General features: G+C 40.6%; 1 protein-coding gene across 1 annotated transcript in view; it reads right to left on the bottom strand.

The window, feature by feature from the left end:
* Nucleotides 1-23117, bottom strand: part of Adgrv1 (adhesion G protein-coupled receptor V1) — a 518174-nt gene that overhangs the window by 416525 nt on the left and 78532 nt on the right. The window contains exons 33-41 of the mRNA XM_040729011.1: nt 19431-19640; nt 15031-15161; nt 14366-14465; nt 12798-12977; nt 11851-12014; nt 9054-9147; nt 6088-6166; nt 5858-5996; nt 4986-5127 (exon numbers count right to left, since the gene is read on the bottom strand). Coding sequence (XP_040584945.1) covers nt 4986-5127; nt 5858-5996; nt 6088-6166; nt 9054-9147; nt 11851-12014; nt 12798-12977; nt 14366-14465; nt 15031-15161; nt 19431-19640 — 1239 coding nt within the window. The remainder of the gene's footprint in view (nt 1-4985; nt 5128-5857; nt 5997-6087; nt 6167-9053; nt 9148-11850; nt 12015-12797; nt 12978-14365; nt 14466-15030; nt 15162-19430; nt 19641-23117) is intronic.

Raw genomic sequence — 23117 nt, 5'->3', positions numbered from 1 at the left:
GTGTTCCAGTATGATTCCACTAAAATCATGTTCCGCAGTCAAACTGAGAACAGGAAACTTATGGTCATCTCCATCTTGCAGGAGTAAGATCCCATCAGTATCAGATAGGGTGACACCTGTGCAGAATGTTTAGTAGAATCTATTGGTGTCTTCACAACCATGGAGGAGGTTAGGGCCCGCTAGAAGGGTGGAGCCCAAACCCTCATCATCTCTCCTCCCGCCTTCACGTTTGTGATGGACATGGCTGTGGGAGACAGGAAGGCTCGTTCGAGCACCTCTATGCCTTTCCAGGACACTTCAGCACCATGGAGATGCTAATGACCACAGTCTATGCCATCACTGCCACCCAAAAGGACTGGATGACATCTCAGGAAAACTGTAGTATCCTGGCTGTGGGTCTGCCCAGGATACTATCCCAGAAACCACTGGGATGCAGGCAAGGACATCCCAGACCTGAATGGAACATTCACTAGAATGGCTTTCTGTGTTCCGACCCTCGGTGTATCTATTGTGAATGTGACCAGCTGCCTAGAGAAAGCTGCCAGATAAATTGACATCAACAAAGTGATATAGCAGGAGCCCCAGGGTCCCTAGTGGTTATCCTGGGCTAGGTCATCCTAGGGTCCCTAGGTCATCCTGAGGATCAGGTTGTCCCCTGCAACATTAGCAGTTGGTCTTGAGTTGAGGCCTGAACTCTAAGATATGCAGGTGCTAAAGCAAGAGGATTTTAAGTTCAAAGCATGCCTGAACTACAAAGTGAGTTCAAAGCCAGTCTGGACAACTTAGTGAGACAATTTCAAAATATAAATTTGAAGGAGGCTTGTGGCTATAACTAAGTAGTAAATCACTTGTCTAAGATGTCTGAGGACCCTGGGTTCAATTCTCAGCACAAAAATATTTATATGCAAAGAATTTATTAATTTTTATGAAAGATTAGATATACTTTAAAGGTCAATGAAGTGGGCTTGGCTTAAGAAAGTATCCATTATCAAAAGACTCCGTGTTTAAAGAAATTTTAATATTTAAAAGTTACGATGTAAACCCTAAAGTAAGCTCAACAGTGTCCAGCAAAGTTACTTTCTTGCACTCATGAGAGCAGACATGGAACCTATTCTGGTCAGAGATTTGCTATCTGGCACAAGCCAGTGGCATCTGGAAAGAAGGCACTTCAGTCGAGAGAGCGCCCCATCAAGCTGATCCATAGGAAAGCCCATGGGCCATTGGCTGAATTAATGACTAATGTGAGCAGGCTCAGGCCACTCTGGGCAGGGCCGCTGCTGCTGAGCAGATGATGCTGAGTTGAATACAAAAGCCAACTAGGCAATCTGGAGGAAGAAGGCAGTTCACAGCTCCTCCGGGGCTGCTGCTTCAGTGCGGGCCTCCAGGTTTCTGCCTTGAGTTCCTGCCCAGACTTTCCCTCAGAACAGACTCCAACTGCCCGCTGCAATAAATCATCCTTTCCTTCCCCAGTTGTTTGTGGTTGAGACGTTTTACTACAGTGACAGAAACAAAGTAAGACAGAACCTATGTCGTCCTACCCGGAATTGCGTCAAACTGTTTTAGAATTCTAGAACCTGATGGTGTTTTTTTCTTGTTATGTACATGGCTGTCAGATTGATGCTGAAGCGCATCTCATAATAATAACTAACCGGCTGCGGGGTGAGGCCAATATTCCAACACAAGGAGAAAAGAATGGCAGGACCTGGATGCCATAATTAGGACCAACCTCACCTTGAGCCATATGCCTCTGATCCCCTTTGAATTGTTTTTTGTTCAAGTCCATCTTAATTAAGTTTCCATTGGATATGCATAAATTGTTCTTGGCAAAGACAAGGTGTCTTAGCCCTACAATCCTTTCCATTTCTTCTTCCCTACAAGAAAATCATTTGCATCCCAGCTTTCTCAATGTGTAACAATAGCCACATCCTTAAAAAAGAATGGTTTCTGGGGACTTGGTAATAATAATGTATGAATGTAGCAAAGAACTTAAAACCATGTCTTAGATACACAAATTGTTTCCATAAATAAAATCTTCATATCAATAGTTAGTAGTAATTTATGGCTACAAAAGTTACCATTGAATAAAACATGTTAGAGATTCAGTCCCACTTGGTTCTTCAAACACATTGATGTATCTATCATCTGAGGGAGCTGAAGTGACCTTTGTGAGGAGAGCACTGAGGATTAAATTTAAGGCCACGGACAAGCTCAAGGAATAGCCTAGCAACCAGGGACTCTAGTAGGCTTGAGTTGTATATACAGCCAACTTTTTTTTTTCCTCAATATGTTTTTATTTAAATTAGAAACATGCATGTTTCACATGTCAATCCCAGCTCCCTCTCCCACCCGTCCTCCCTTGTCTCCCCACCAGCCTCCCCCAGCCCCCGACCCAATTCCCCACATCATTCCCTAGGGAGGGTGAGGCCCTCCTTGGGGGGAATCTCCAAAGTCGCATACAGCCAACTTTGAACAATGCACCTAACAACCTGTTCACTCCTTAGGAACCCCACCTGACCCACCAGCGGATATACCTGCTTTATATAATAAGTTATGACCCTTAGAAATTTGTCTACAATATGCTGTTTCTGTTCAAACACACCACTGAATACAGTCTGAACTGAGGGCACTGTGATAGTTGTGCTGATATATTATTTGTGATTTATTCACGCTTGCCTGAGGATTCAGAAAGCAAAGTCATCTTCAAGCTATAGAGATCAGGCAGTTGTGGTCTCTCAGGACTGGAGAGACAAAGGTAGATGGATCTCTCTGAGTTCAAGGCCACCCTGACCTACACATGATTGAATCAATCTAAAAGGGCAACAGAGCTCAGGCCTTTAACCCCAGCACTAGAGAGGTATAAAAGATAGGATCAGGGTCTTCAGGAGTCAGTCTCAGGAACCTCCAGCCATGTTGAGGAGAGAATAGCAGTCTGAGATTGCAGCCTGAGGAGCCAGGATTGCCTTCCAGTCTGAGATAGAGGTAAAAGCTTGTAGCCAGCTGCTTTGCTTTTCTGATCTTCAGCTTCAAGTTTGAACCCCAATATCAGTTTCTGGTCTTATTTATTTATTTATTTATTGTGCTACAGATATTCTACATTAACTGATCTTGGCTACATGTGCAATAAGTTTTGTCCTGAAGTGAACTTTTAGAGAGAAGCCCTATTTACAATCATATGGTTACATATCGATGGGCATGAATATGATAGAAACCAGATGCATTATGAGAAAGAATATGCACAGTAGAGAACTGATTACACAACTTAATCTGTAGCAAAAGAATGCTACTCTCACTATGCCCCTTAGGAACCAAACTCTCATTTATCCTAAGCCCCATAAACAGAAGCTCCAACAGTAACCAGAACCATGGATACCTTCACTCACCTGATGTCAGTCTTAACACTGCATTCTTACCGTTTCTATCACTTTGCTTTTGAATGAAGCTTCCTTGCTACTTTGCAACATGTGTGACCTCTATTTAACTCTGGAATAAGAGGCCAGGACCCTGGAAAGATCTAGTCCAAACTCTGACCATGGGTAACAGGCCTCTCAAATCCTAAGTGTGCTCCTCCACAGAACTTCTGCCCCGGCCACCTACACTAACTGCTTTTCAAAACACAGAGTCTCATGAAGCTTATGCTGAACCCACACTGTATATTTAAGCTAAGGATGGCCTTGAATTCTCCCTGCGTCTACTCCTGGAGTACTGGGACTATAGGCCTGTACCAGCACACACAGTATATGTGGCACTGGGGAATCACACCCAGGGCTTGTGCTTGCTAGGAAAACATGGCACCAGGTGAGCTACCTTCTCATCTAGAAGTAACTTTTAAAAGTTCTTCCAAGGCTGTGAGTGCCTAGCCCTGAATGTGACCTCTTTATCAAAGCTCCTTCCCCTCCCCACCTGCCAAGGGGAACATCATAGATGAGGACACAGGAAGAATGTAAGAGCAAGAGGAGAAGTACTGTGAAATGTTGTCTCAGAGCATGCCACAGCTGTTGCACCTATTCACTTACAGAAGCGTGGGTCACCTGTACAAGATTCACTCAAACTGAAGCCAGACAAAATGCTGTTGCAGATGCGAGGGTATCCACCCTTAACAGGGGAGCGATTGGCAATCACTGGACCTTAGAGAGGAGAATCAGTCTTCGCTGTGGCTTTAACCATGAGTAGGTTTCCCATGTACAGCAGAAAGCCCCAGGCCCGTGCACATATTGACAGCACTATTGGATCTGGTAGACTAACAACAGGAAGAGGAGAAGGAGGAAGGCTGGAGGAAGAGGAGGAGCAAATGATGACAGGAAGGAGAAGGAAGAAAAAGGAGGAGGTGATAATGGGAAGTTGGGAGGGGGACATGTTGGAGGAGAAGGAATCCAAGGGGAAGCAGAGGAAGAAATGTGGGTGGATACAATCGTACTTCATTACAAATGTGCAAGAAATTCTAAAAGAATAAAAAATCATAGCAAGTATACAAATAAATAGGTTTTCTTATACAAAATTCATTATTGTTTGGCCCTTGTTGAGTATCATTACAGTGTCTGACTGACAGTGAAATTGGGTGATTTTAGAAAGAGTATTACACCGTTCCAACTAGAGGATCAAAGCTCTCATGGCTTGTCTGAGACCCCAGCACCTACTGTGCACAAATCCCATAGCACTGAAGGAACACTGAAAAGACCATCACCACAGCGCTTTTCATTGCTACACGCAAAACTCAAATTCTGAAAGACTTTTACACGTTAAACAAAACTACAGTAATTGAGAAAATCATTTAATACTACTTTTATTACCAACCCACCCTGACCTTGCTGTTTTCATATACACAAACACACAGGCTCGACTCGTTATCACTGACACAAGAACTTCTAAATGCCAAACTTGGAGGGCTTTTCTTTTGGGGCTAGGAAGAGGCTCCCACTACAGAAGCCTCCCCACTACAGAAGTCAGGACATGGAAAAGAAGACTGTGGGAAAGGAATAATTAATTACCTATTGTATCTCTTCCCAGCTCTAGTCCAGGAGAAGGATTTGTTAATATCACCTGAAATCTTTCATCTCCTTCTGGAATGTCGTCGTCTAGAATCACAACGTCCACATGTTTATACCTTTCTCCGTCAGCAAAATGAAGAATCTAGTCCAGAAAATCAAAGAAAAGACCATATACTTAAATTCACTCTGAGTTTTCATGAAATGTTCAGAAAGCAATGCCATATGACTGTTAATATTGGAGAATGAGCTACTTAGGTGCCAGAGAGATGGCTCAGCAGTTGAATGTACATGCTGTTCTTGCAGAAGACCCAACCCAGGAATTTATATGCAGTTTGGAAACTCCTGAAACTCTAGCTCCAGGGATCTGACACCTTCTTCTGGCATCCTCCCGGACATGGACACACACAATTTTACATGATCTCTTTTTGTTTAAATTTAAATTGAAAACATTTCAAGTAAAAGTTACAAAGTAGAAGAGACAAAACATTTGCTTAAGGAATAAAGAGTCAAAGATTTTTAAAAAGTATTTCAAGGGCTTAAAGTGTCTTAGTAAATTAAAACAAAAAAGAATAGAGTGAAAATTTTCCAGAAGCGTGAGATACACTTTGGAGGAGTCTAACGATTAACATTTTTAATATGTGATCTAGTATTTTTCAGAACTGCAAAAAATAGTAAATTTGGAGTGATATTTGTAATAGAATTAATACTTAATTCAACTGCTTATAGCAGAGAGAACTATATAGCATAGAAATCTTCTGCCTGCTCTCACTGTGAAGTACTTTACACAGTAGTTATTAAGATTATTTATTCATACAAGACCTACATCACTACAGTGATTATAAATGACTACCATAAATTATACAGAGCCCTACCTGTGGACTGCAAATGTAATCCAGACCCATCAGAGCCTCTAGATTCTGGGCATACAGAAACAAGGAAACCTGGCCAAGAGCTTCCCTGCTCCTCTGAGCTACCAATGTTACGATGCCATGGGTCTCGTTCACTTCAAATCTGGAATAAGGAGAATAGATTTATTTTCTCTCATAACTTCTGTTTGTTAACTGTAAGGACCCAGAGTTAAGAAAGGTGCTTACGCGTTTACCTGCTATGCTGCCATTCCATTACACCCTGGGCACCGTCATTAGCATCAATGACAATCTGTGCGGTCAAGCCTTCTGAGTCTGATAAAACAGAGATGTATTAAATGAACATAAGCCAATATAAATGCCATTTAAACGGTATTTAAAGTTACTCTCTGGCACAGAATTTAAAGAATAAAGTTATATAAAATTTTACATGTAGGTATTTTAATTGTAAGTAGTGAAAATATGCTTAAAGAAATAAAAAAAAACAATGCTGGTGTCATTAGAAAAGAAATGTTTTTATTACCAAGAGTTACTGATGTTCTAACTATTCAACTAAGAACAGTGTGGCATTATAAGCTACAGTTGCTATGGGTTCACTTAGAATAAATGAAACAGTGTTTACATCTCTACTGTATTTTAGGAAGGGAGGAAGTGGTATAGGTGGGAAGAGCAGGAAAGACAAGAAAAAAGAAAAACAAACTTGAAAGCGAAAGGTAGAAGGCCACAGGAAAATACATGTGTGACACAGAGAGGAACATTAATACAATCTACTAGGGAAATGATTCAATAAAGTAGAAATGAATATAGTCCTCTTATCTGTATTATATTCCTGTCCATACAGTTCACAGTGCTACAAACAGCTACTTTTCTATATTGAAACATTAATTTTCCCCCTGATGTGTATGCATGCGAATGTGAGTGTGTACGAGTGTGTGGGTGTGGGTGTGTGGGGGAGGTGGAGGGTGGGGGTGTGGGGGTGTGTACTGTACCTTTTGGCTATGGACATTATCATAGTTGCTTGGGTGTCGAAAGGAGTAATTGTCTTGAAGAGAACAATACTGCTCAGGAGACACTATAAAATCAGAATTTATACCAAATGGAAAACCAGCTTCTAGCTACACATTCTAAAATCACAGCAGACTGCTAAAACATACATATAAGTAACATTACATGGACTCAACATGTTATATCTGTGAATATATATGTATATGCAAATGCATATGTATATATTAATGCATATGTATATGTAAATGCATATTTGTATATTAATGCAATAAAAATTGGCCGTGAATTTGAAGAAAAGCAGGGAGGAGGACATGGGAGTGTCCAGAGGGAGGAAAGGAAGGGAGAAATGCTGAAATTAAATTACAATCTCAAAAACAACAAATGTTTTTGAAAGGAGAATGAATTTACAGATTATTAAAAGTAAACGTCTGGCTTAAAATAAATATCAGCTCTTTCATGTTCTGGTTATAATTCAGGGCATATTAGTAATCTTCTCATAGTTTCCACTGCCTCATATGTAAAATGTGGGACATAATAAATGATAGTACTAACACATGGAACAATTAGAATCAGGACCAGACCAGAAAGAGCTCTATTCAAACTGGCACTGAATAGGAGCTACAGAAAGATGAAGTGCTGTTAGTTCTCTTAGCATGAACAATAGCAATCTTGTATTAATGCTTGACATAAGAGCTTAGTCTAGAAGAGATGAGAGATACCATAATAGAGGGAGCCATTATAGGTTTAAGGGGAGATCTGTCACTAGTGAGAACTCCAGAGATCTACAAGGATGACACCAACTGGCAAACTAAGCAATAGTGGAGAGACTACCTTAAATGCCCCTCCCTGAAAATGATTTTGATGACTACCTTATATACCATCCTAGAACCTCCATCCAGTGACAGATGGAAGCAGAGGCAGACACCCACAGCTAAACACTGAACTGAACTCCTGGAACCCAGTGACAGAGACAGAGGAGTGATGAGCAAAGGGGTCAAGACCAGGCTGGTGAAACCCACAGAAACAGCTGACCTGAACAAGGGGGAGCTCTTGGACCCCAGACTGATGGCTGAGAGGCCAGCATCAAGACCCCCCTGAATGTGGGTGTCAGTGAGGAGACCCTAGGCAATCTATGGGGCTTTGGACAGTAGATCAGTATTTATCCCTGGCATACAAATGGACTTTGGGAACCCATCCCATAAGGAAGGATGCTCTCTCAATCTGGACACTTGGGGGGAGGGCCTGGGCACTTCCTGGAACAAAATGACAGACTCTAGAGATCCCCCATGGAGGGCCTTACCCTCCCTGGGGAATGGAGTAGGGATTAGATGGGGGGCTGGGAAAGCTGGTGGGAGGGAGTGGGGGTGGAGGGGAGAGAGAGGAAGCTGGGCCTGACATGGGAAGCAATTTAAATATATAATTTAAATATATAATTTTAAAAAGTGTTTCAAAAAAAGGAAACTAAAAACAAAGGGGCTTAGTCATTGGAATTATCCAACAATTAACCAGTGGCATGTAGAAAACACATTACTATTTTTCAAGGTAGCTACAATAAGCTTTGGAAATGAGTTCTCTGGCCACTACACCAGCTTCCTGCTGTTTCTCCTTATCCAGGGCTCCCTCCCCCTCTGTCCTTTAGACCCAGAATCCCTGACTGGCACAGTGGGACAGGCCTACCTCAGTGGTATTTACTACCACCCTGCACCCATCACAGACTCTCCGTCAGAACCTGAGATGTATCCCATTGAAGGGTCTAAGTAAGTTTCTACCAAGGTTCAAGTTTTTACCTTTCAGTCTGTAATGAATTAAGTTTTCTCAAAGCGTGAAAAGAAAAAAGATCAAAAGCCATAAAAGCAAGAAAGAGAGCACACAAAATACATGTTTAACTTAAAAGAATACAAAGTAGACATCTTATGACAGCAGTTCATCATATTTTTGAAAGAAAATGCATTGGAAAGACGTACTACTCCTCTGAGGACTGCAGAACTGGCTATAACATAATTGTAAACTTCAAAGAGCACCACAATAATTATTGCCTTTACCCTGTTAAACACAACGGGAATGATAGTCTCTAAACTAGAGTAAGTCTAAATGTTCATCATATTTTCACAGATAGCTAAAGTTAGCAAGCACAGCAATTCTGATTTTAAACTGAAAATCACTTTATTTCATTTAAAGTTGGTGAAAGGCCACCTACCTAGTCTGGGAGGAAATGAAGTTACAGGAGCCATAATGAGTTCAACATGAGTTAAAATCACCAAGAAATATTCTTTTAACTCTGGTATATCATCCTAAAAAATTATAATTGTTAAAAAAACTATTATTTTTAAGGAAATTATAAGTTGTTTTTAAGTTATAATACAAAAGCATATGCATAAACAGTAAATACACAATAGAAAATAAATACATAGTAAAAATATTTAAATTAAAAATATAGCAACAACAGAGTTAATTTTATATACAGAAGTTATTAGCTTGAATGCTATGAACCCACCTCAAAATTATAACACTTTAAACCCAATTTATAAGCAAACCAAATATCTAATTATGTCAACCTAATTATTTTAAATACAACAAAAGCAAATTGTTCATTTCCCTAATACCTGCTATTCAGAATGAGGGATGGAATGATGTCATGGAAGCAATGTAAGTTTTGCAGGGGAGGCTGAGGACAACCTCTGGAGTTTGAGGTGAGCTGTTTACATTTCAAAATCTCAAATCTACCATGCTTTTTTTAAATGGATAAATAATACTCACACTGGCATTGTTTGCCAGTAATAATTAAAAACAGTATATGTGGAATATCCAGCTTCAAAGAATCCTTTGAAAGTGAGAGTGGTTATTATTAATCAACAGTCCCACAATGAAAACAAGGAAAGTACACTAAACACAGGACAAGTAAAATCCATGTCAGAAGTGACTATCAGGCTGCTAATATTTATAAAGTTTACACAGAAACGTGTGCAAGCACGCACGTGTGTGTGTGTGTGTGTGTGTGCGAGCGCCTAAAATATCAATAGATACATACCAACATGTTTCCCAACTTATTTGAGACATGTTTCCAAGTGAGAAAATGAGAAGTTGAAATTGTTAGCCTCTAGGCAGTCAGAGTGTCTAAGCAAACATAAGCAACAACCGTCCCTTACCATACCTCACGATTGTTCAAGTCTGCATGTTGGGCCTGCTCTGTCCAATCTTACACTGCTCAGAGAACAAGGGTTGGAATCGACCAGACAGAAAAGGCAGTGCAAGGAAGAAGCATCTGTGCTTACACAGGTAGACTTGGAGGCGGGAGGCATGCATTTATACTTTAAGAGCTCACACAGCAAGGGAGTAAGTCCTCGTGTGTGCGTGTGCGTGCGTGCATGTGCGTGCGTGTGTGTGTGTGTGTATGTGTTTACACAGTGTATTTGCAGTGCATAATTAGTTACCCTAACAGATCAGGCACTTATGATTGTTCAGAAGTTTTGTTGGATCCTTTCTCTGTTACATACTGATATGTTAGTACCTTGTATTCTTGGATTTAGTTTTCTTGTGTTTCAATGGGTCATAGGGCAGAGGAAATAAAAACTAACCTCACAGAGTATGTAGTTTTGAGAATTCCACGCCCCCTCTCCCTACTATTGATATTATAAGATAGTTTACACCTGTTAGTGTTAGTTTTCAATTATTTTAGAGTTGGGATTGGAAGGAGATGTTCATATTTGGGTATTTCTTTCAGATAAGTTTAGGTAGATAGAATAGATGCTTGATACATTTTGTTCATGGACACAAGTTAGTTGTCCTTTTTAGACTAAAAGGGGAATTGTAGGAGGAAGTCTGATGCCGCCATTAAACATGTGACTTATTAGAGGCGCGTACAGATGAGGTAATAAAAGGGCGGTTTACCACACCGCTAACCACACCCACTTTAGGCAGGACTAAAGACGTATACGACGTAAAGACGTATACGTACGTAGGCGGAACTACGTCACTAGCTAGGCCCACTTTTGGGCATGGCTAGGGGGCGTTACGGGGGAAGGTATAAAAGACAGCACACAGGAAGTCTCGGTCTCTTTTCCTGGAGTTCGGCTTCCGGTTCGGCAGCGGAAAACTGTTTGTCTCGTCTGGGTTACTTGTTTGGTATCTTCCTACAACTAGACATATTGCAAAACTACAAAAAGCCCTTGGCAGAATAAAGGCTTTAAAATGGGACTTGAAAATACAGAATAACAGAAGTGTGTTTTCAAATACACAGTCATTCTCACTTCTATTCTGTACACCATCTTTACCCTTTCTGTTTACAGTATTCTTTCCATAAGCTCCTAGACATGCACTTACACAGCTGGACCCAAATCCCCAAACAACAAGACTTTACCACGGTGTGAAACTCATTTCACAGACAATTCAGTCACCACTGATGACTTTATGGTCGACCATAACCTTGTTTTCTGCCATCTGCCTCTGGAGAGTTTGCCACTTTCTCTGATATAATTAATCTTCCCCATAAAGATTATGATCTACACGAGTGTCTGGGTTCAGGGACTCCTTTCCTATTATTAAAACGCTCCCTTGGAGCCTCTTAGGCCCGGAGCCACTTTGTAGGAAAGGGTCCTAAGGAAATCATCTACCACACAACACTTCTATAATAAAATGCATGACAGCAGGCTGGCCGATCTAAATACAAATGGAAACTCCTGGGGGGATCTGAAAGAAAAAACTCAGGCAAAGCAATAACCCTATTGAAAGCCACCAGCAGGGGAGACACCAAGCAAACGGATTCTCAAATCTCCAAACACTTGCACAGTTTTCAAGCTTTAAAGACATTTCAAAATATGAAAGAGAAAATTATTTAATATAGAGACAAGTAAAAGTATTATATAATCTTACTCATCATTAAATTGCTACCTCTAACCAAATTTTACTGTTTGTGCTACACACAGTATATTCTGCCCATGTCTTCTTTCTGTATGATTATCTGGACTTAACGTAAGGTCACGGAAGTAAGTGTTTACCTCAAGTACGGTGATGTTGATGGCTGCTGTTGTTTCCCCTTCTTCTAAAACCAGAAATCCCATCACTGGGACAAAGTCAACCTCTGGCTCTGCTGGGTTCCCTTCCGTTTCATTTTTTAGACTTGCTATGCCAGGAACAGTGGCATATGTGACATTGATAGCTCCTAAGGGAATTTGTTACATAAAAAAAAGATTTTATGATTATCTACACCTTTAAAAGATGTCTCATTGCGAACTCTTTCCTTTTATTGTGAGTTCTGTCATTGTCCCCAATGCCTGACTCTTTCATGTGCATACAACCTTCACATGCCTTAAGTGCAGGAATGACTCTGCTATCATCAAGATACAGGATCTGAGCCCAGCGGTGGTGGCACACGCCTTTAATCCCAGCACTCGGGAGGCAGAGGCATGCAGATCTCTGTGAGTTCGAGGCTGGGCTGGACCGACAGCCTCCAAAACAATACAGAGAAACCCTGTCTCGTAAAACAAAACAAAACAAAACAAAAAAAAAAGATGCAGGATCTGCCCCTAGACTTGCAGTTGAGCTATGGGACCTGTTTTGACCAACAGTACAGGGGAAAGTGGTGATGTAGTAATTTTAAACCTATCCACCAAGGGCCTGACATACTGTCATTTGCTTTATTGTGTCTTTTCCTGTCCCAAAAAGATGATGAAAAACATGGACAACAACCACATAGGCCAAGCCCAGCCTAGCAGGCAGACCCCAGAGCAACTCAGTGCTATCTGCCCTGAGACTGAATGGTGGTTCGGTACACAGCATTTCTGTGACAACAGATAATTCCCTCAACTTCTGGAAAAATAAATGTTAGCCGCCTTAATACGGGCGGGTCCTGCCTCAACTTGGTATGCCAGACTTTGTTGATTCCCCAAGGAAGGCCTTAACCCCTCTGAAACCCATTTACCACTTATTCCAGAGGAGTACAAACCTAGAGACCCAAACTCTCTGTTGATGAACAGTTGAATTGTCACATTAGCCTCCTGTAGCAAAACGAATCTTGAGGAGAGAGCAAAGTTTAAAACACCATGTGGCTCATCGCTGGCTTCTACTGTCAGAACAGCTGCATATCCCTGGGCATCAAGCAGAGCGACTCCAGCAGGCAAGACTCCTAAATAGATGAAGGAGCCCATTAGGAAGTCAAACAGTACCTTTTCAGAAACTTCAAAATGCTTCAAAGGCTTCCATGTTTGCTGAGCAAGTGAAGCCTAGCAAGGGCTTGCTTGGGTCCCTCCCAGAAATCATCAGGCCCACAGCCCCTGCATCCCATTTCCCTTCCACACAACAAACTGTGAACTCTTCTGTGTGGATGTTACTGTCATTAGTGACTATATTGGCTGTCTGAATTACAGAACTTAATAGACAGGAAATAACCTACCCATACAATTTGCTTATCTTGTTGTTGTTTTTCAAGACAGGGATCCTCTGCAGTTTTGGAACCTGTCCTGCCTGGAACTAAATCTGTAAACCAGGCTGACCTCAAACTCACAGAGATACACCTGCCTCTGCCTCCCTCGTGCTGGCATTAAAAGCGTGCACCACCACTGCACAGCTAAATTGGTTTTCTAATAGAAAAACAAATTTGGGAATTTTTATTTTTAGAAATATATTGTATTCAGTAAATAACTATCCAACATGTCACCCAGTCCTACTTAGGCTGGGATCATAAGTTTGAAGATAACTTGGACTATATGAAGTTGAGGCCAGCCTGGGGCTTCATAGCAAGACCTTATCTCAGAAAACTAACCACGACACAGCAGCAGCAAACTATTTAAAATCATTTTATACTTGTTTGTGTAGTAGTGTGTGTAGGTTCTTGTGTGTGTGTGAGACAGAGAGAGAGAGAGAGAGAGAGAGAGAGAGAGCGCACGTGCGCCATGACAGTGCAAATGTCGACATCTGTATAAAACTCAGGGTGTATGTCCTCTCCTACTTATTTGGATGGGACAAGGTCTTTTGCTATTTGCCACTGTGTATGCCACACTGGCTAGCATGTGGGCTCCCAAGGATGTTCTCATGTCCACATCCCACCCTGCTGTAGGACAGCCTGGGATTGCAGATCTGAACAACCACGTCCAGCTTTGGGTTCTGAGTATCCGAGGTTGGTCTTCACAGTACTACAGCAAGCCCTTTCCCCCCTGAGCCATATTCCCAGCCCTATACAGCAAAACTTAGAGTAGTTTTCTTCAGCCCATAAAGATAAGTGTTTGCATGCCATCCTAGTAGCTTCTTTTTTCAATAGAATATTTCTGTGGGACAGATATCTAAAGCAGTTCTGGCTGGTCTGGCACTTACAATGTGAACCCAACCTCACAATCCTCCTGCCTCAGCCTTCGAAGCACCAGCATTACAGAAGCACAGCACCATATTGGCTCTAAGGTAACTTTCTTTAGGTTGGCACATACCTACTTGTTAAACACACTGATGGAAACTACCTCATTTCTTTCTTCCCTGAAATGAAAACACCAAAGAAAAGTTCAAAAATGAATTCTAAATTACCTTGTGTCTTGACATCGTATAGAACAACATGGTAAACTTCTTTCTCCTCAGGAATATTGTCATCCAACAAATGTACAAATATGGTTTTATTCAGTGTCCCCTAAAACAAACAGAGAGAAATACCTTGCTTGTATTGTTAGCACACATAAACTATCCTCTGCTTCCCCTGGCCTTATGCTTATGCTGTGCAGCCAAACATAGCTTCATTTGAACCAAACATTGTCTTGGATATTAATTAAACAGAAACCATTGACTCATGACATAGCAGGTTGAAAGCATAGAGACACAAACTGGAGATTCTGTCCACTGAGTCAAACAATTTAAATCTTAATCAATGACTGGTGTATATTAGAAAGCAATAAAATGCAGTGATCTTTGCAGGAGTGATTTAAAAAATGAGAAAACAGAAGTCCTGCAGGGTTCTAGTTATTAGTTGCTCAAGGCAACAGTACACAAGGCAACAGCTACTGGGCTTTGATTCCACACAAAAGCAGCAGAAATGAAGACAAAAGCTAAATGCATCAGTGAAGAACACAAACAAGGTAGGTATAAAGTGTATGAAGTTATAAATACAGTGTCATGGTGTTCATTTTCTACTCTGTTTTCCTCAAAGTGCTGCATTTTCTTCTGGAAATACACAACAAAGCTTTTCTTTGTGGTGCTACCTCAGGGAAGAAGAGGCGGCCTGTAAAGTTAGCAAAATTGATTTCTAGGTTTTGTCCAACAATTTTCCAGTCAACAGTGACATTTCCTCGACCAGGGGGTGTTCTGATCACATGGAACTGCAAAATTTCTCCTGCAAGTAAAAAAAAATAGAGATTAACAAATGCTCAATGGAAATGAACTTTAGTGTTCAAAATCAGCAAAACCCAAGCTCAAGGATGCAACTATTTGGGTCCTTTTCCAAGAACAGAACAGAGCTGTTGTGCCGTGAATTTCTAGGTGCTCTCCCCATGCTCCTTATTCATGAGCACAGAGATCCTATACCCAAATACTTTCTGGGGGTAGAACCTCAGGAAATACAAAACGTGTTACAGAAGTCGAGAAAGCAGCTGGTGATACGGGAAAGGAACTGGTAAGCACTCCAAAGCCTTCACCAGAATGCCAGTGCTCTGTAACAATGCACCGCCACAGTCAAAACTAGTAAGGACACGCAGAAATTCCTGCCTCTGTTTCCCCAAAGGACACAAATTCCTTACACCAGTATGCAACGTGATTTTACACAATACATGCATGTTTGCAGATACCCGAAAATCACATTTGTCTAGGCTATGACTTACATATACCACCAAAGATTTTGTTTTGTAAAAGGAAATACAAGGAAAGGTGTCAAAACTTTCCTTCTGTAGTTTTGACCACGGTTATGGTTATTTTAGCATTCCCTAATAACTGGATAGCTGTTTTCCGTTCTTGGCTTTTATCAAAATGAAACTTTTTATAAAACTGAAGAAACGTATTAGAGTCATTTCTTTAAAACTGCTAAAAAAGGCAAAGGAGGCTTTTTGGAATTAAGCTACTGGCTACATGACTTGCTAAAATCATGCTCAATTTCCTAATTCTGAGCAATGATAAATACAACTTACCGTTCACTATGATCAACATCATTGAAGTCATAATGAAATAGAAATCAGTATTATTTTAAAAGCTTTTGAGAACACATCCTTATTTGTGGCTTGAGCACAAAAACAAAATTGAAATCCCCAAATATTCACTTAAAATGTCATTTTAAAAAACAACTTTTGTGTATACTAGTTATCTTCCAACACTTTTCAATCAAGAGTAGAAATAAAATATATAAGCACCATGTTCTAAATTTTTTTTCAAACTACACATGTCTAAACTTCTAAATACAACCAATCTAAACACACATTTCTTTCTCTTTATTTCTATTTTTGGCATTTCTGGAGAAACCCCACCTAGCGTCCTCATGTATGTTAGTCAAGCACACACTGAACTACAGCTTAAGGCCTCAAAACATTATTTCTAATATAAATTTCTTAAATTAAAATATCATGACTCAATTCATTTAAAGATGTAATATTATGAATAAAACAAAATAAAATTTTAATGCTGCGTCTAAACACAAAATTTTATTAAAATGAATTATTTGTGGCCAGTTGGGAATTTTAAGAAGGTAAAAATATCAGAAAGGTTTTTAAAAATATATTAAGTATTTTAATACAAAAATACTTAGTCATCATTACTTTAGTAGACTATGTCTTTGTTTTCTTGTTTAACACATAGGGCTTGAACATGGAGAGAATACTTCAAAGACAAGAATAACTGAAAGCATACAATGAGCCACAGCTGACTGAACATGTTTTGCATGTACATAGTCCAGATGAACAAACATAAACTCGACCCCCTGGAGCGCCTCCTATGCAGGGCAGAGCTTCTTTCAGAGCTCATCTGTACTGAGGGTACAGGGAGAGCTTTGCAGTAGCATCATGCTTCGTGGGTAGTGCCAGTGGCAAGGCTTCTAGAGTCATGCTGTGCAAATTTTTCAAAGTCACAAAACCTGATACTACTTCAAAAACACTAATAATTTCATGAAGTGCAAGAAAAATGCAAAAGAACACTAATGGCAAGAAAACAGTAGATCAATGACTATCCATGTTGAAGAGGATCCAATACTCATACTAAAAGATCAAGGTTGTTTGGCTGTATACAAAGATACGGGAATAAAGACAGTGCTCTGTATGAAGGTAAAAATGAAATTCCAGAGGAAGAAAACAGTGAAAACATTCCTTCAAGCCTGCCTCGTGTAACACTCGGCGTCTACACTACTCAGCCTGCCTCGTGTAACACTCAGCGTCTGCACAACTCCAGGAGCATCTACCTTGGAAATCACCTAGTGGCAGAAACAGTCGAAAGCTGACATCCAATACCCACACAGACGGAAGAGGTATTTCTTCCCCATACAGTCTCATAAAAACGCTATCAGGAGCAAGAACAGAGTGACAATTTTTCTAAGCTATTATGAAAATGAAGGACAAGATGCAAGGCCATTGAAATTGCCTCCTGGGAAATGTGACTTCAGGTGGCAGGCATGACCTGCACAAGATGGCACTCAGCGAACAGCCACGGAAAAAGGAAAAACAAGAGGTAGGAAGGCTTTGCCGTCCAAGTCTGACAAAGAACTACAGGGAAGCCTGAGAAAGGGCATGTTCTGATACTCAAACACTTCTTGGAATCATGAACCACCTTCCATATCACCTGCCAGGGTCTATGCAACACAGAAAACAAAATCATCTGATATGAAGTCCACACAGCCACCCAAAGCTGGGGAGCCTTGTTTTGTTTTGTTTTGTTTTTGTGGTGTTTTGAGTGTTTATTTTGATCCATCCCCATCCCTTGCCCACCCCAGCTTTGTGTCTTCTTTGAAGGTCGGACACACACCATTAATCCCAGTACTTGGTAGACAGAGGCAGGCAGATCTCTGTGAGTTCAAGCACAGCCTGGTCTACAAATTGAGTTCCAGTACATCCAGGGATGTTACACAGAGAAATCCTGTCTCAAAAACAAAAACAAAAAAAACCCCAGAAGAGTACAGAAGTACATGACTTCAAGACCAGAACTCAAGAGGCAGAAGCAGGTGGATCCCTATGAGTTCAAGGTCAGCCTGGTCTACAGAAGGAGTTCCAAGATACCCAATGCTATATAGAAAGACTTTCTCTCATAAACAAAGAAATAAATCTCTTTCCAATTTCCTCCTTTCAAAGAGACAGCACTACTCAGATTTAGTAATCCTGAAACTAAAATCACATCAAACATCCCCAATCCCCACACCCAGGCAAAGCTGACTCTGTCGAGGAGCTTCCCTGCTGAGGAGCATTGGCTTTGGGTTCCAGTACTGTGGAGGTGAAGTCCTAACACTGATCTCAAGAGCTGTCACTTTATTTCGCTGTGTGGGACATCCTACACTAGGCACCAAAGGACTGTTGCTAAAATAAGGAAATAATGTGAGTGGATCCATAAACCTGTCACTGTTACTAAGGATTCCTGAAGTGGCATTTAACTTACACTACAAATAACTTTTGCTAGTGACTTGTCTTTATGGTAGATTTGTGACAATCTATTAGTTGCTTTTATTCATTATTTGGGTGGCAAGATCCAATTCTAAACCATTAGTGAATGTAAAGACTGTCAGGAAATGGCTCGCAAGTTTATAAGTTCAGCAAATTAACTCGCAAGCTGGAAGTGTACAGTACAGAGACAGACAGTAGGTGCACACTAGGATGCATTAGATTTCCAGGACAGCCATTAACTAGTTCCTTGGCCCTGTCCAGTCACTAATCTGTGTCCCAGATTTGTGCTTTCCTCTGAAGAGACCCACATATATGAGCCATGTCATTTTCATCTCTTAAGTCCTTGAAGTAGAATTAGTTTCAAATGAAGGATTCAAACTGCATGGTGAAGTACATCCTGTGATGTTTCACTCATTTCTAAGCAGGTTTATTCAAAGCTACCATCATTGTAATATCTGAATCAAATGAAAAGTAGCCTGTCTATGACACAGAATACTAAGGATATGGGAAAATTCTTGTGTTTAAAACAATGAGCACAATGTCAGCCTTTCTGGTATGGCACTCTGCTCATAAAACACAGAAAACAATTAATTTGAGGCTAAAATATTCACAAACGATAAATATTTTCACAGAAATTCAATGCTTCACTATTTAATAATAACAGGTACCGAAATACACACACTGCACATGCCAAAGCTATAGTAAGCACTTCAGAGTTGAAAGTTTACTTACTGCTCCCGCAGAACTCTGTAGGTATGGACTGTCTGTGGTTTAGCAGATGAGAAACCAAGCATTCCAGCTCTGAGGATCACAGCACTCCTAGCTCTAGCTATGGGGAGTGGTGAGCTGGATCACAGTGTGTGTAAGGTTTGCACACGCGATTAAGCAAAGCACAGCAGGCAGTCTTTTACACTGAGTGCAGCATGCATTAAAGACAAAGTTCAACAAAAGAAGGGGAAAAAAGAAGCTTCAAAGCACAAGACAGAAAATAACACCTGCGGAAATAGGAAAGAATGTGTTCAATAAAAGGGACCCACCTTCGTGGCCTATGACAGATCTCGAAGCTGTCAGAAAGCTGACAATGCCCGCCACATTGTCATTGGCCAAGATGTTCACTGTCACAGTGTCAGAGCTGGGCAGAATTCTGCTTCCTCCTTCAGTCTGCACCAAACGCACGAGGATATTTTCATCGTCTTCTGGCTCCGGGTCATCCAAAATCGTTAAAACAGCTGCCTTTTTTATTTCACCTATGAGCAGTTAATGGAAGTAAAAGTTAAAGCAGTGAAATAAAAACTGGAAAGGCCAAAAATAACATTTAGCTTTAGAAGGTAAGGAAGAATGTGCTCATCATAACAGTCCACTGCTGTGAGTAGCATTGTCACCACCATAGCAGATGGTGGGAATGCTAAGTTACTTGCTTTCTTATACATAAAGACTGTGGAGGACACGGCGTTGTAGAAAAGTCGATGGGAGAGCCATTCCAAAGAATCACAGGGCACTTCCTGGTCTTTGTCAAAACCAATGAAAGAGGGCTGAAGGTGTGTTTAGAAGGAGTCCCCTTAAGGAAATGGCAATCTCTTCCCTACTGTGCCATTCCTGTGAAGAGTTTTACTCATCCAAATGTTGCCCTCAAAGGCCACCAGCACACATGGAATGGTTGTCAAATGTGCCCAGAGGACTGACAGGTTCTGAGCAAGCACACCAGCAAGAGTGCAATGAGTTTGGAGCGAATAGTTGAGATGGCAGCATGTATGTTATGGTTGAGATGGCAGCATTGTATGTTATGGTTGACATGGCAGCATCGTATGTTATGGTTGACATGGCAGCATCGTATGTTATGGTTGAGATGGCAGCATCGTATGTTATGGTTGAGATGGCACCATCGTATGTTATGTTTGAGATGGCAGCATGTATGTTATGTTTGAGATGGCAGCATTGTATGTTATGGTTGAGATGGCAGCATTGTATGTTATGGTTGAGATGGCAGCATTGTATGTTATGGTTGAGATTGCAGCATCGTATGTTATGTTTGACATGGCAGCATCGTATGTTATGTTTGACATGGCAGCATCGTATGTTATGTTTGAGATGGCAGCATCGTATGTTATGGTTGAGATGGCAGCATCGTATGTTATGTTTGAGATGGCAGCATCGTATGTTATGGTTGAGTTGGCAGCATGTATGTTATGTTTGAGATGGCAGCATCGTATGTTATGGTTGAGATGGCAGCATGTATGTTATGGTTGACATGGCAGCATCGTATGTTATGTTTGAGATGGCAGCATCGTATGTTATGGTTGAGATGGCAGCATCGTATGTTATGGTTGAGATGGCAGCATCGTATGTTATGGTTGAGATGGCACCATCGTATGTTATGTTTGAGATGGCAGCATGTATGTTATGTTTGAGATGGCAGCATTGTATGTTATGGTTGAGATGGCAGCATTGTATGTTATGGTTGAGATGGCAGCATCGTATGTTATGGTTGAGATGGCAGCATCGTATGTTATGGTTGAGTTGGCAGCATGTATGTTATGTTTGAGATGGCAGCATCGTATGTTATGTTTGAGATGGCAGCATCGTATGTTATGGTTGACATGGCAGCATCGTATGTTATGGTTGACATGGCAGCATCGTATGTTATGTTTGAGATGGCAGCATCGTATGTTATGTTTGAGATGGCAGCATCGTATGTTATGTTTGAGATGGCAGCATCGTATGTTATGTTTGAGATGGCAGCATCATATGTTATGTTTGAGATGGCAGCATCGCATGTTATGGTTGAGATGGTAGCATCGCATGTTAGTTTCCAGGGCATTTTGTTAGGAATCTTGGAGACAGCAAGGAATGCGACAAAAAGGGAGAGTCCAAAAGAGTGAAGTGCTTGACATAGGGTTCTGTTGGTGGAGAAAGTGCCAGGGGACATCCTGGAGCATATCCTGCTTTGCTGCTCATGCATGAGATCCTGTTTAGTTCCTGTCCAAGTTCAGGAAAGAGGACAGAACAGGAGAGATCCCTGGGCATTTTCATTAGTATTTCAGGGCCTAGATTACCTCAAGAGGGCACATTATCTTTTAGGATTTTTCCCTCATGGTTATGGGCATTGAACCAAGGGCCTTGATTTGAGACTACATATTAACCTAACAATATAAGTTAGCTACAAAATAAAGTCCATTTTCTGTAAAGCTAAAGTTATAATTCAATGTGACAATAATTTATATAATGGTGCTACTTTATATCATATGGTCCTTTATATTTATCTAAAACATGATAATATTAATGATAACTTTTTTACCTTCACCCGAATCTTACTGCATTTTTGTCATTTACTTTCAAACAGAGGAAAATGTCACCAATTACCAGCCTAACTCCTCCCAGCGTGCTACCTTCCTACCCCCAATTTAATAAATAACTAATGACCAATACAGAAATGTTTTCTAACGTTTTATTTTTATTTCACTTTGGTTTTTGAGATAGTCTATCTAATAGAGCCCAACATTGCCTCAGACTCAATACACACTGCAGATGGCAATAAGGCCATGGCCCTCCTGCTCTTGACTCTATCAGCTGAGTGCCAGGGTTAGAGGCATACACTGCCACACGTGGTTTATGGGGTGCTAGGGATTAAATCAGGGCTTCGTGAATGCCAGGCGAACATTTCTGACTGTGCTGCTTTTCCAGCCAGGTTTATGACATTTTAACATTCAAACACAGTGTTTATTAGATATCTTAAGTTATAGTTACTAGTTTCAAAAATGTGTGTGCGTTGAAATGTAAATAGAAGTGATGAATTGCTGAGACATAGAATTACTGATAATTTAAAACTTTTATCGAGTGCATATTCTGAGGGTCTTATGAGTGCATGCAATTTTTTCAATCAGGAAAGGGAAAGGAAAAGACTCATGAACTGTGGTTCCTCTCAGTGTTCAACTCAGGCATTTAAAAAGTACCCCAAGGAAAACTGCCTTTACTACACCAAGTTTAACTAGGAACTTACCAAATTTTAAATATCACAAATCAACTACTGCTAAGATTAAGTGAAGATGATCTACATTTGGTTGCATTTCATACCTCACTTAAGAAAAACTCCACACATAATTCCACCAACAACAACCATCACAAATCGAAGAAGGATGAGCAATCATTGGTCATTAATATCCCTCAATATTAATGGCCTTAACTCACCCATAAAAAGACACAGACTAGCAGATTGGATTCAAAGACAGAACCCTTCCTTCTGCTGCATACAGGAAACACACCTCACCCTTAAAGACAGACATTACCTGAGAATTAAAGGTTGGGAAAAAATTTTTCAATCGAATGGACCCAAGAAACAAGCTGGGGTAGCAATCCTAATATCTAACAAACTAGACTTTAAAATAAAATCAATCAAAAGAGATGAAGGAGGTCATTACATACTCATCACAGGTGAAACCCACCAAGACGAAGTGTCTATCCTGAACATCTATGCCCCCAATACAAAGGCATCCACATTCGTTAAAGAAACATTATTAGAACTTAAATCTCATCTAAAGCCCCACACAGTTATAGTGGGAGATTTCAACACACCACTCTCACCACTAGACAAGAATACCAGACAGGAACTCAACAAAGAAGCAAAGGGTCTAATAGAAGTAATGACCCAACTGGGATTAACAGATATCTATAGAACATTTCATCCACATAAAAAAGAATATACCTTCTTCTCACCACCACATGGTACC

The sequence above is a fragment of the Mesocricetus auratus genome, unplaced genomic scaffold (assembly GCF_017639785.1).
Source record: "Mesocricetus auratus isolate SY011 unplaced genomic scaffold, BCM_Maur_2.0 Super-Scaffold_100020, whole genome shotgun sequence".
In the NCBI taxonomy this organism is placed as follows: domain Eukaryota; kingdom Metazoa; phylum Chordata; class Mammalia; order Rodentia; family Cricetidae; genus Mesocricetus; species Mesocricetus auratus.
Note: the sequence above shows the minus strand (reverse complement) of the source record. Positions and strands in the feature narration are given on the sequence as shown.